Genomic DNA, 13,852 nt, shown 5'->3' on the forward strand with positions numbered 1-13,852 from the left:
CGTGCAGTGACTGAGCCATCTACAATAACCAAATCTGTTTTGCGCTGACTGGTGATGCCTGCCCAGACTGTTGCACCTCCTCCACCAAAGGGAACCCTGGGGACCATGTTGACCTCGGCGTATCGCTCACCTCGCCTTCTCCAGCAACGCTGACGACCATCATTTCTCTGCAAGGGTGACCCGACACTCATCAGTGAACAGGACGGTAGACCACTGCTGCATTGTCCAGGTCACATGGTCTTGTGCCCACTGCAAACGTTCACGGCGGTGTCTTGGTGTCAGTGGAGTCACCTGCAACGGTCGTCTGGCATTCAAGCCAAAGCGGTGGAGTCTGTTTCGAATGGTTTGTCTGGAAACCCTAGTACCCCTCACATCTCGTAACTGGGCCTGCAGCTGTGTGGCAGTTGCATAACGATGTCTGAGTGCATAGGTCCTTAGGTACTGGTCATCGTTGCGGTCTGTCACTCGTGGGCCTCCACTCCTGGGTCTGTCACGAACTCTGCCAGGAGTTCTGTGTCTTGATGCAAGTCTGCTGATGACACTTTGAGACACACCAAGTTCACGAGCAACATCTGACTGCCTGCCACCGACCCGAAGGCGCGCTATGGCCAGGTGGCGCTGTTCGTCCGTTAAGTGACGTGTGTTCATGGTTTGAATGCTGAACATGGAATAACTTACTGACAATACCAGCTTTTTATACCCACAGAATGTTGAAATTGATGCCACATTAAAAAGGGTTGTCTTTTAGTTTTTTGGTATTGGCCCTAATATGTAAGGCACACTGTACACAGTGAGACCATTACGTGGAAAACACAAAATGAGGTGTGTCTATCACCCCAATACAATTGCCTCCCTGTCCCAAAACTATCAGAAGTGAAACAAACACCGTATGTATGAAATCCACTGAGTCTCTCACAATATCCCTAACTTATTGTGAGTAGTGTACATGATCTGTTATGGGCTGTTATCAGCCAGTCAATAGTTTGGGCCTGACCTGGGCCTGCTCAAACATATTTGAACTGATCCAATAGTATTACGTAACCATATTGATTTGATGTAATGATAAACAGTCATAGTCTTATTTTTTTTGTGTCCAATATTTACTTGTGTTGTAGTCCTTTATGTAAATATAAAACACATCAGAGACAGCTCAGCACCGCGTGTTATGGTTATGTAATAAATGAGGACTGAAAAACACGACATGACCTCGCTTTGTTTATCTCTACAAACATCAAGTGGATTTTCAAAACCACTTATAGAGTTTACAGATTCAGCCTAAACTCCGAAATACAGTCGAAGTGTGGTATCCTCATGCTTTTGTATAACACAGGGTTAAAGCGTGCTGTCACTCGCAAAGGTTTACCATTTCTTAATTCAGGGGTTACCACTTCATACTTGGATTAATAGTCTGTGGTGCTCCTAAATCTTGTATTAACATCAGTCGTGTGTGTACAATATAAAGTTTAGGATTCAAAGAAACTGTCATAGCCTGGAAATAGGTTCTCAACTTTTCCATTTAAGCACCACAGCATGTACAAACATCATGTCTGCTGATGGAAGCCTCCTTTTGTGCTTTTGATAGAGATTTGTTTAGCAAATAAGGCAATAATGCTTTTTTGGAACAGACTGCAACAGCTTTGCTCCATTTTACACCTGTGATTAGTCTGAAAATGAACCATTGAGATCAGACCAGTGACTGCTGGAGGGTGTTACCTGCACTGAAATTCTTCTTGGCTTGCGCTTGATAGTGTGATTAGTTTGCTTACTTTATCCCCTAGATATGTTCTTTGTTAGGGAAACAACAGGGCCAACATCAACAAACAAAGTGAAACCATTCTGAATTGGTTGATGCATCAGCTTATCACAAAGAACGCAGCTATAAATGAGTACAGAAACAGTGACTGAATAGCTGTTTATGAGTTTCAGCTCAGACTACACAGTAAAATGATGGTAAATCCTATTATTACAGCAAACATTAACACTTTTAACTTTCTTGCAACAGTTTAAAGATTGCCCTCCTCTGTTTCAACATGAGAATGCTCCTGTGCACAAAACTAGGTACATTTATATCTGTATCTCATCTTAATATCAGGGGTGAAAGTTGAGAAGAAAAGTCTGATTATGATACTGCTTTAATGACACTCCTTCTTTTAATATTTGGTTTTCATAAAAAAACATGTAGGCAAGAATCTTTTCCTCTAAAATCATGTTTAATAAAGAGGTTTGTGCATCCACATATTTACAACGTAAACTGTTCTGCAGATGTGAAAAAAAGGACATTCTGAAATTCATAAAATACTGAAATACTGAATTTCACTGGCAAGGGAAAAATGGGAAACACTGTTTCTGCAGGAAGAAAAAAAAAAAAGTTTTTAAAATAAGACAGAAAAGGAACATCAAAGAGAGTTTATCTTTTGGGCCAGTTGTGCCGGAATCCTCTGTAGAGAATAAACACACAATGATTAACACACCGGGATGTTTGAATTTGCACAAGAAAACAAAATATTCCTCTTATGTGTATTACTGTCTGCTGTATGTTTACCTGTCAGATTTTCCAGCCATGTATGACATACTCCGGCCTCCAGCTCCCAAATTGGATTTTTGTCCTCTGCCAAATTTCTGTTGGACCAATATTTTAAAATTTATCAAACACTGACAAAATATATATTGTTCCAACACACAAATGTTTTTTAAAAAATAAATACCTTTTTCTTAAAATCATGGGCTTGCCGGTTGGGATCAAACTGTGTGTTGTCCTTTGATTTATTACCTGTAAAAAAGTAGATGCATGTTTGTCAATTCATTTTTATAATGTACATCAACTGCAACTGAAGGTAAAGTGCGACTGGATGTGTGCAAAGTAATGTGAAAAACCTAAACAATATACATACCAGCAAAAACTTTGAGGTCGGACTGACTGTAGTCAAATGGCTTAAAGCTCTCTTCTGGAGGCGGCTCAGTTTTCTGGGGCTTCTCTGCAGGTGTCATCAGCTTCTTACTCGGTTTGGGAGTCGACTCTCCAACCTCACTGGGAACCCTCTCTCTTTTCTTTGCGCCGCCTTTTGCAGACTCCTAATGAAATTGATCATCATTCTCTGTTTAATTCTCAAAATAAATCTTTCAACAAATGTATTATTAACTGTGTGTATTTATGTAATCACAATTGCTGTGTATTGTGAGAATGACAGCATCAGTGTTGCTTCACAGGTTTAACCTTCATTACTGTTTTGCAATGACAATACTGCTTAAAACAAAAACAACACAATTTCTTCAAAAAAGTAGCTTCTATCATCCTTATTTATTAGATTGAAGAAAGGATGACATGATTCTTATTTATACTTGTTGATCCAATTAAAAGTATTACATTTATGATGGTACTTTTAATCAAATGTCTTGACAAATCATGTATTCTTGTGATATCATCTCCCTGGGGTTGTTTCCGATTTATTTATCCGACTTGCTTAAACTGAAATGATAGAAGTTAATCAATTTTTGATGAATAACTGTCACTAGCCTTCGTTGGAGCCCAATAACAGCTATATTCCCTCGATAATGTCATTCATAACATCAATGCAGTAGAAGCTTTGGAAAACCACAAAGCTTTTTTTTTCAAACTGAAATTAGAAAGGAAAGAAGAAAAACTTCACTGCCAAAGTGCCGACTGGAACTGACAGTTAATCGGCAGAGCCAATGTTTGCCTGCAGTTGGCAGGTTGACGAGTGTTACTTTCAAGTGCGGCTGCCAACTGGTCTGACTGTAATGCATTCCACCAGACGGTGCCAACGTGCTTATTTGCCAGTGCCGTTTCAGCAGGCAGCGCCTTAAAACCAACGCTTCACTTAAGCCATCATCACACAATGGATTACTGTGGTGCACATCATTACTGTGTGCACCATTGACTGATGGCTGAAGGCTCACGCGGTGAAAAGTAGAAGCAAGAGTCAAACGGCAGTGACCACTCATTCTGTTCTCTTTCAAGATGAAGTGCAGGGACTATTGTCTCACTGAGCCTTTAAAGCAGAGAGGAAACACCATATGGTGGCGTGAGCACGTAATAGCGGGAGGGTGCCAGGCAATACCTCAGAGAGATGGCGCCAACAGAAAGTGGGCTTTTGGGTAGACGGTAGCTATTGTTGTTCCCCAGGAGCAGAAGAAAATCTTTTGATGAGTGGAGGACGTGTCTCTAATGCTTCAATCCCACGCTGTGCTTTCTTCTTCCCCAGACACACCGTGTGACAGATATAAATATTAAAAGGCCACTAAAATGCCTGTGCTGCAGACTGGTAGCAGTGGTTCACTCGCTTGTGAGTCACTGCATTTATGCACAAAAATACCAGCCGTGTCTCAAGGAAATAGGGGGCAATGCAGAGGTGTGTGCTGTCTATTAAAGCACTATCTTTAATAGGCAGTACCAGGCCCTTGGGTGACTATAACTCATCTTTATCATAGGCTCGTTCCTACCCAACAGGGACGTCAACAGCGAAGTTGACAGAGTGCAAAGCCTATCTGAGGCAGCACGGAGGAAACGGAAGGACGAGAGTGCAAATGACTCACCGCTGCTTGCTGGCGAACAGTGGCAACATTCTGAAGAGACTCCTTGTAGCTCTGTTTAGCCTTGTTTCTTTCGTCTGCAGAAATCAAAAGTGAAATTCAATAGGGACCAATACTTTAAAAACAGTACATTTAGTGCAAGGTAGACCCAGTTACCTGCCACTTTCTTTGCCAGTTGCTTCGCTTCTTCTTTGGCTTTCTTCTTGGCCTCCAGCTCTTTCTGTTGCTGCTCAATACTCTGCAGTTTCCATCTTTTACTGATCTGTAAATAGGAGATCGTACAGCCATGAACATGTAGTTAAGACGAAAACACAAATAAGGCCCTGTCAACATGTACACAAGTATTTCTTAAAACAAAGCTTTTCTTTCTTCATTGTGGCCTTATATATACACACGTAAACAGCGTCTAAGGTCACTGAAAACTAGATATTCTATAGATATTCAGAAATTCAGTTTTTAGTGTTTACGTCTGGACGGGCAGACATCCACATTCAATTCCTAATTGGGCCATATCAGTGAACGTAGCATCATTGACAAATGTGAACTCTGAGTATGTGTTATATGATACTGGATGATCTGAGTTTGCCACCGACACCGACAGAATGGATGTTATATTGTCTGTATTTTCAGTGCCCGTTTGTGTCATTCTAAATGTAATAATGGAAAACGGAGACAAAACCGGCTGCTGACAATGTTGTCAATAAAAATAGCATTATCCAGGAGGACTCTGTGAAGAGCAGAAACTTTTCCTGTCTGTGAACACTAGCAGAGAACACATGAACGGCCCTGGGATAAGCATTTTCATGTGTGTTAGTATGGACTGATTATTTCTGAAAAAACTGCCAACATGCTCGTCTGGACGGAGGTCATGTCTGTTTAAAAACCCAATTTTTTACAATACCTGTGTATTTGTGGACGAGGTCCAAGTCTGGATATACATGACTGTATTTAGCTCTATTAGTTACCTCGAATATTTTTGAAGATGGGTCAAACTTGGCATTCTTGTTGACGTGGACATCACTGGAGGGTAAATACTGAAATTGAAGAAGATGGTTGAATGCTGTGTGTCCAGGAACATCAAACACAAACAACACTGAGGGTTAATAACTTCACCGCTCACCATTCTGAAAGGGTTTTCAAATGACTCAATGATACGTCTGGCTTTCATTTGAGCCACAGGGAGGGAGTCTTCGTCTTTCAGGATTCTTGGCTCCTTCAAAAGGAAGCAGAGTTCTTACATTAGGCCTCGACACTGCATACAAATCGACTGGCTGAAAAAAGTCGACTTAAAGAAGACCTCTACCTCAAACAGTGTGATTTTCGCTTCTGCCATGAGAACACTTGTTTTCTGTACATCAACATCCATGTTGTGCTCATCCTCTGAGAAGAGCATCCCTTGTTTCACAGGCATTTCTGAAAATAAATACTTGTTTAAAGCACTAGAATATTATACCAACAGGTTAGTGCATGACATGCATACATAATAAAATTACCATCAGCAGAAAACGGGTGGTGGTCACTCTCAGAGACCCTGGATGTATCATGAGGGCCGAACAGCGTGACCTCTGGCTAGAAAATTATACAACATCACATGTATTTTACCCCAGCAACAACTGTAGTATGCAAAAACTTAAAACATCCACTTGGTTGAATTAGTTTTGGACAAACCTTTTTGATTGGTGTGAGTCCCCTATTCTTTTGAGCAGCAATCTCCGCCTGTGTGGAGTGTAGAAAATGATGTTTGAGCGATTTAGACGACTTCATTGACAAGTGGCTTAACGACACAGACGCTGAGATTATGTCACAGACAGGAAATGTTAAATCCCTGCTGCCACCCGTCATTTCTCACCTTAAGGAGAGGCATTTCTCTGGCTTGCTGCACGAGCAAATGGAGTGCGTTGACCTGCTGCCTCACCAGCGGGGGTACAGGGTTGCAGCAGGCAATGATGCCCTGAGGCTCTCTGAGAAGATAAAGACAAATTACTTTGCTGGACGTTACGAATAAAAACACTAAATTCCGCCAGCAATGAAATGAGAACAACGATCACTAAAGACATGAGTCACAGTGGGAAATCCACTTACTTGGGCAGCTCCTCGGATATCTTGATCATCATGTGAGTAGGCAGGACATATCTGAAATGCAGAAAACACTTAATTAAAACATGTTAAGACTGATGCAGAAAGACTATGAATGATCATAAAAGCAGGGAGATTGTCACAGAAGCATGTGGGTTGGAAAAATCTGGCTGGGCACAAGTTATAAATAGGAGAAACCGCTCCAGCAGCGGATTTCCAGAGAAGCGAGTCCATCCATTTCCAAACAGCCTACCCGGTGCTTTCATCTTCCTGCCTGGCCAGCTTGTCCCTCCAGGCAAACAGCAGTCTGAAGGCAGTGAGCTGCTGGGTGTTGAAAGACCTTTTCTGCTTCCTCTGCACCTCCAGATATGACTCCTCTGTGTATATAGGCTTCATATATTTCTGTAAGGGAGTGGGGTGGCATAGTGAATTGTGACAAATGTCAGGAAATACAGAAAAATTATGTGTGTGGAAATGTAGAAATATGAAAGCAGTAAAAGAAACTGAAAATACTTGACAGAGAATTATACTGGAATAGCGTCAATTTCATCTTCATGATGTATGAAATGAGGTCTGTGCTAACCTTCAGGGAAATGTCTTTGCTTTTGTTCCAGACACTCTGCAGAAGACCAGGCTGCCCGTGGTTGAAATCCAACAGCTGTGCCCTCACACAGTCGTAGATATAAAGCAGGTAGTGGGTGTCCGTCCGGGCATACTGCACCATCTCATCTGGCAAGGGGCTGCAAGGCCAAAGTGTGACACATTATTACCATCCCGCCCAAATCAATTATAATAGAAAAATGTATTTTAAGAGTGTTTTAACACCTTTATTTGGTCTGCAACAAAGGAAAAGTAAAACATCTGTTGCATTCTTTTGGTCTTGTTCTTGTTTAGTAATTGAAGCAGGAGTAAATATTAATTCACACAGGAGGACATGTATCTGGTTGACCGGACACAGTGGCGGTTCTAGACCAGTTTTACTAGGGGGGGCAGGTTGGGGCCGGCTTTTTTTGTTAGGGGGCACATACAACCCGGAAAAAAAGTTAAATTCCTCATTCAGACAAAACAGTGTTTCCAATTACAGCAATTTTGATTGGGTAGTAAACTGCTGAGACACTTTATTTCTGCCTTTCCCTTCAAAACAAAATCATTGCAAGAAATCTGTCATTGTATTATTGATGCAGACTCCCTGTCAGGGGGGCCACAGGGGGGTCCAGACTCAGAGTTACGGGGGCACTGGCCCCTGTTGGCCCCCCCCCCAGAACCACCCCTGACTGGACAGTTTTGGTGATTCACTGTGACTGTGCATTATTAGGACATGAAAGGGGAGATTGAACTGAGACTAACTGAAGTTTATGTAGCACTTTAATGCTTCTGATGTGTATATTTCTGTTCTTTGGTGTCACAAAGAGCTCATGAAGAACGTATTGAATATATCATAAGTTATATGACTGATCTATCTCGCATTTGAGTGTGACCGATGTCTTCACATATGCTCCTTGTTTGAGAACAACTTTTCCAAACAAGCCATGTGTGAATACAGACCAAGACATAATCTTACAAAAAGTCTGAAATACATGATGCACTATCTTGTTAAAACTCTATCCAACAGTTAAATCTAAAACATCAATCGTCTCCATACCGAATCCTCCAGTCAGCCAGCTGATAGCGTTTGTCTGAGCCCACGTTGCAGAAGTGTGTGAGCAGGTGGTCGAGAGAATGTCTAGCCAGGTTCAGAGCTCGGCTAGCCTGATGCGTGTCAAAAAGTCTGACGACATACAAGCCAAAGTCCCTCTGGAGCCACTCGATATCAGAGTCGGCACCATGAAATACCTGAGAAGAGGACAGAAAGATATTCAGCTGAAAAACCTCTCTGGTGAGCTACTCAAAGTAATAATAATAATAATTTACTATTTACATAATTTGACTTGCTTTGATGCAGAAATTAATTGAATCAAGATGATTAAAAACTGGAGACACAACATGTGACATTTTCCCATCTGGATTATTTCACAGATCTTGGTGGTTCAAGCCCACACAGCACACTTTTCACAGGTATCCTACAGTGAGTGACTGAGTCACAGCAGCTCCCACACACAAAAGGACACCCGCCAACTTTATTAAACACGGGTGAAAACTGTATGGCTGTGAGACAGCTCAAAGGTTTCAAGATTACATCTATGAGAACTTAATATCACGACACTGCTGGAGATTTCTTCTCCAGGTACATTGAGATGGTTCAGATGCAGCCAGTTTATAAGTAGTCTGAGTCATCTTCAATTTCATCTGCTAAAAAAGGAAATTTCCTTGAGGCCATGTTAAGGCTGTTTCTTGTTGCTGTGATGTGGGAATGCTATGACGCAGCTTTACAACGCAGACCAAAACAGCGAGCAGAACAAGTGGTCGGACTGATTATCATTACATAGCCTCAGGTCAGTTATCTGAACCACTTATCTGGTGACTGAAAGAAAATGAATGGCCAGCTATTCTAATAAATGTTTAATGGTTTCTAGTCATTATACAGGCAAAGATATCTATGATTTGCTGGTTTCAGCTTCTTAAATGTTTGGATTTGTTGCTTTCCTTTGTCACTTATGATAGTAAATTAAGTCTTTTGAACTGCTGGTTGTTTTTTTTTAACATTATATACATCAGTGTGAAAATAATTAGCAGATTAATTGATACTGAAAATAATTGTAAGCTGCATCCCTAGATAGGACTCTTTGAGATGTATGAGATGAAACCGACTTTAAACAACGATAAAATGACAGAAGATTTCCATTTTAAAACAGCCACACAGACTGTACCCATTTTAAAAACAAGTCACAGACATGTAATATAATCTTCCCTGTGGAAGGTCAATATCAGCAGGAAACAGGAACAAAGGTTTTGCAGACAATTCAATTACCTTGACAATGGCCGGATCAGTGAACGCCTCGTTCAGGATGTAGAGTTCGCTGCGGAGCTCCAGCGTGTCGATGATGAAGTCCTCCTCTCTGGTGGAGATCTGCATCAGACTGGTGATCCCAAGGAAACTCCTGTAGGAGTGATGCTGTTGTGGAGAAGAGAGTGTTAACATAACTTCTGCTTATTCACAAGAGTTTAGCACAAAACTGAACTGAATGCCTTCATGACTCAAGATGTTAACATTGTATAGTGTCACAAAGGCACCATCTGTCGCTTGGCTGTTTCATTGAATCACTTTACATCATGTAGACATACAAGAAGCTATTTTCCAATCCCTTACCTCAAGGTCCACTGCAAATTCAGACAATTTACACAGCTTCTCATTAAGAGCCACCAAATCCTCCAGTGTGTCAATAAAGGAGAAGTTAGATTCATCCATTGGTCTGTACATCTAAAAAAAAAAAACCCACAAGCAAAAGATTTAGCAGGAGCCAGATCAACAATCAGAGTGCCATATTATAGAACTATTATGACTCACCTGCACTTCTGGTTTAGAGAGAAGGCTTTCTGGTAGTAAAAGATGATCCAGTTCATATTGATATGGATGTGCAAACCTACAATCATCAATATCACAACTTAAGATGGAAGACGAGAAATACAAAAAGGCCAAAGAGTCAATGTTCCACAAGAGACGAGTCTTACATGTCTTCAACGTGTTCTTGAGTTCTCTGCTGGTGAATTAAGTCAGCCAGGGCAGCCGGGACATCTAGGTCCTCAGGTCTCTCTTTACGGATTTGTTTGTTGGTGAAATCTACAAGTGGAGAGCAAGAGAGCGAATACTTAATGAATGTGAAGAGTAAAGATTTGCCAAATTACTGTTATTAAAACAAAAGATTGGAGGAAGAGGGAGAAGTCTCACAGGAAGGAAGAGGCTTCACTGCGTTGGGCTTGATGAAGATCTTGGGAATAAATGGTGTGTTGCTGTTGTCAACTTTTTCCTTGAATTTCAGCTGAGGCCTTGCGACATTCTTGGCGTGTAGCAGTCGGAACATCTCGGAACGACTGCCAGAGCCAGAACCCTGATAAATAAAAGCATTGTTTACCACAGGGTGTGAAGCAGCTGTATGGATGTTTATCAAGTGTTCCAAAACAGAAAACAGTCTGGTGCTTTAAGTGCTTGAATGCCAAGACTTGCACATAATGGTTCAGCTTGAATGCAGCCCAAATCTGCAGCATAAGAGCTTAGAGGTTAATTAGCCAACCTTGCGATTCCAGCTGGAAACGACAATCTTGGGAGGCTGAAACCCTGCGGGCATGACAGGCTGCTGGCTCCGGTTCACCCCATCAGCTTCATCAAGAAGAATCCCCTGGAAATCAGATTCATGCACTCTGTTGGTTTGCAAACACTTCTTCGTGTAGAAATTTGTGCTAACCTCAAAGTTTTAGGTCATACCACTCTTTCAAGGATGACGTCGTTCGAGTCCACAATCAAGTCGAACCTCTCCTCCAGCCCTGTCAGCTTGTTCCGATCTCTGAGGTGAGATCTGCAACCGTGGACCTGCATTATCTGGCTCATGCTAACACAGGGACACAGTGACAAGAATTAACTCAGTCAGACGTGCCTTTATGCTGCGCATCGAAACAGGATGTAACGTCACGGACTGTAAATGGACTACGAGAGTAATGTTGCATTTTGTAGTCTGCTAGTGTACAACTGCAAAATCTGGGGTGATTTCACTCCACTGGAATCAGGTTAACCTCCTATTCCAAGGACACACAGCACGTGAGCGCCTTTTCTCTTGGACAACTGTGCAAATTCATGTGTTAAAATTCAATAAAGGTGAACTTTGTCATGCAGTCCACAGCTCCTGACAGACTTTGTTGGTTTCATGAGCTTTAAGGTCATTGAATGAGAGGTATAGCCATCACTGGCAGAGACAGGTGCAGGTCTGACTGAGCCAGAACTCACAAGACGCCGCAACATAATATATACTCACAAGTGTAAGAGCTTGTCTCCTTGACTTTCACAGAACTCCTGGAAGCCCGGAAAACTCCGATAGAAATCAAATTCATCTCCAGCTTGAGGCAAGCTGGCGGATGCTTTAGTGGCGGATAAAACAGCACCAAATCCATGCTGCAGGGGAGAGACAGGCCAAGCTTTTAGTTAGAGGACAGCTCCACCGCACAGATTCTAGATTTTGAAAAGGAAGAAGGATGTGTGGAATACAATGGAGACAACTCTGGTTCTGCTGTATCGATTCTGATCAACTGTCCACCATGAATCCAACAGTGTTATAAGAGTAAAATGGGAGACCAGTGGACAACTTTTTCAAAATCTAGCACCTACATTACCCACAATGCAACTTAACCACTTTTCACATACAGTACTCCCCAATGTCTGTACATACACTTCAATGTGTACAATTAGTGGATTAGTTATTCTTTAATACTTCTTGAAATGTTCCCATTAGAATCAAATGTAGCACAATCAAACATTTAGAACAGACAACCACTGAAAGATAATGTGTATTTTGCTTCTTATTTCGCCTCATTTTGGGGTTGTCAAAACAAACATGGCGGCCATTAAATGTGACATACTTGAAGTTGTTGAATGCTGAATGACACAAGAACTTATTCGATCTAGTTATCTTTTTACTTGCCCTGACAGCCTCACAAACGTAGTTAGATAGCTATTAGCTTTCTTTTCACTTTCACTTTAGCTGGCTAAGTTAAGTACCTTGAGCTGAGTTGAGTTGAGTAACTATATACCCCTACTTTAATGTGTGCGATATTTTAGAGGAAAACATGATTCTATTTCACTTTCTATGTCTACCTTACTAGCAGACATAGCTTTAAATTAAATGTGGACAAAAAAACAGACCTTAAGAAAGGCTCATATTTATAAGCTAGCGTCAATTAGCACAACAGCGAGGCTGAGCTCTGGTAAAAACCGACCTCTACTTAACACTTTACTTGGAGGTAACACCACGTCAAACGATGGCTCTTCTTGTTTTTCCCTAATAATCATCTACACTAATGTGACCACACACACATCCACGTTGTCCCACTCGACTGCTAGTCTGAACTCCTCAACTCTGCGTCGTCAGTTCACTCACTTTAACAAAGGCGTCCACGTCTTTAAAGCCAGGACACAACTCCGGTTTGTCCTCGTCGTTTGGGTCTGAATTGTTGTCTTTGAGGCCACTGTTTGTGGAATCGTTACTCTTGGAGGAAGAAGCCATCGTCTAGTTTGTTACTACTGTGTACATGTGAGCCGCAGGAAGCAGCCCTCTTTTCCTCAATGTTTTTCTTCGGAGCTACACGGAGTGAGGCCGGCGGGGGAGAGAGCGACACCTGTCGGCCTGGAGTGGAAGCACAAACACGGACTGTGTTTTCTTTTCTGCAATGTACTGAGATCCTTCTGGGAATATTGTGACACTATCATGAGTGAAATGCTTGTTGTTGTTTTTTTTGTTTCACCTGAACGTGCTGCTAAAATATACCTTTTATTTTACATACCTGCAACATTTGAGTTTTTACTATTTCAATGTTAACCTCCACCACTCAAGATCAATAGGAGGTCACACATATTGTCAATAGCCCACCGCACGGCTAGGCTCTGGTCTGATCAATGCATCTGCTCAATGCAGTGACACTGCAGACACAACCTCATCTCCCCAGGAGTGTTGCACCAGGATGCTGGTGCCATTAGGGGGCAGTACTGACGTGTGCAACGTGCAGCCACTGAACTACAGCATCTGCACCTTATTGCGGAGTATATAAGAAAAATACACTAATCGCATCATAAAGAATATCTCTGTAAAGAGCTATCTAAATCATATATGGAATCAGAGCATTTTGCAGTTTACAGCAATAGAGATACCACACTAGGAACCTTTCCCTTTAGTGTCTTGTGTAGGAAGTTACGGTTGCCTGGTGCTGTGAGTCAGGTCAATAGCATGTGAAGAGCCATCACTTACGTATCGACACACCTGCTCATTATGGATGATCTGTGGTGTGTAGCGAGAAACCTCTCTTTTCTTCACTTCCCCTGCCTATTGATCTCTTCACAGGGTCCTCTCCCTCTTATTATCTTAAAAGCATCCCCGCAACACTGGCTCAATCAATATTTCACAGCAGCTTTCCATGTCATTCCGTTGTTTTTCGTGAAAGGTATCTGGACTTCAGCAGACACACGCACGCATGAGCCAAAGAAATTAATCAGTGTCCTTTGCAAACGCTGCAGTACAGGCCAACTGCCTGATACATGTTGTCTTTAGCGTCAAAACATTGGGTTTTCTGTGAGGATAGTCCTTAT

At 41.8% G+C, this 13,852-nt stretch overlaps 1 protein-coding gene across 1 annotated transcript; it reads right to left on the reverse strand.

Annotated features, from left to right (window-relative positions):
• Positions 1-2,189: 2,189 nt before the first annotated feature.
• On the reverse strand, positions 2,190-12,869 carry exosc10 (exosome component 10). The gene is made up of 25 exons (XM_030424406.1): positions 12,651-12,869; positions 11,532-11,668; positions 10,988-11,111; positions 10,797-10,901; positions 10,454-10,613; positions 10,237-10,345; positions 10,073-10,148; positions 9,875-9,985; positions 9,536-9,679; positions 8,270-8,460; positions 7,211-7,367; positions 6,881-7,029; positions 6,634-6,684; positions 6,401-6,512; positions 6,220-6,267; positions 6,045-6,120; positions 5,855-5,964; positions 5,672-5,764; positions 5,517-5,585; positions 4,708-4,813; positions 4,555-4,628; positions 2,892-3,072; positions 2,706-2,770; positions 2,543-2,619; positions 2,190-2,438 (listed from the first exon to the last, which is right to left on the reverse strand). The coding sequence occupies exons 1-25, from the start codon at positions 12,774-12,776 to the stop codon at positions 2,408-2,410; spliced, it is 2,682 nt and encodes an 893-aa protein (XP_030280266.1). The 5' UTR covers positions 12,777-12,869; the 3' UTR covers positions 2,190-2,407.
• Positions 12,870-13,852: the final 983 nt, after the last annotated feature.

The sequence above is a fragment of the Sparus aurata genome, chromosome 7 (assembly GCF_900880675.1).
Source record: "Sparus aurata chromosome 7, fSpaAur1.1, whole genome shotgun sequence".
Taxonomy (NCBI): Eukaryota; Metazoa; Chordata; class Actinopteri; order Spariformes; family Sparidae; genus Sparus; species Sparus aurata.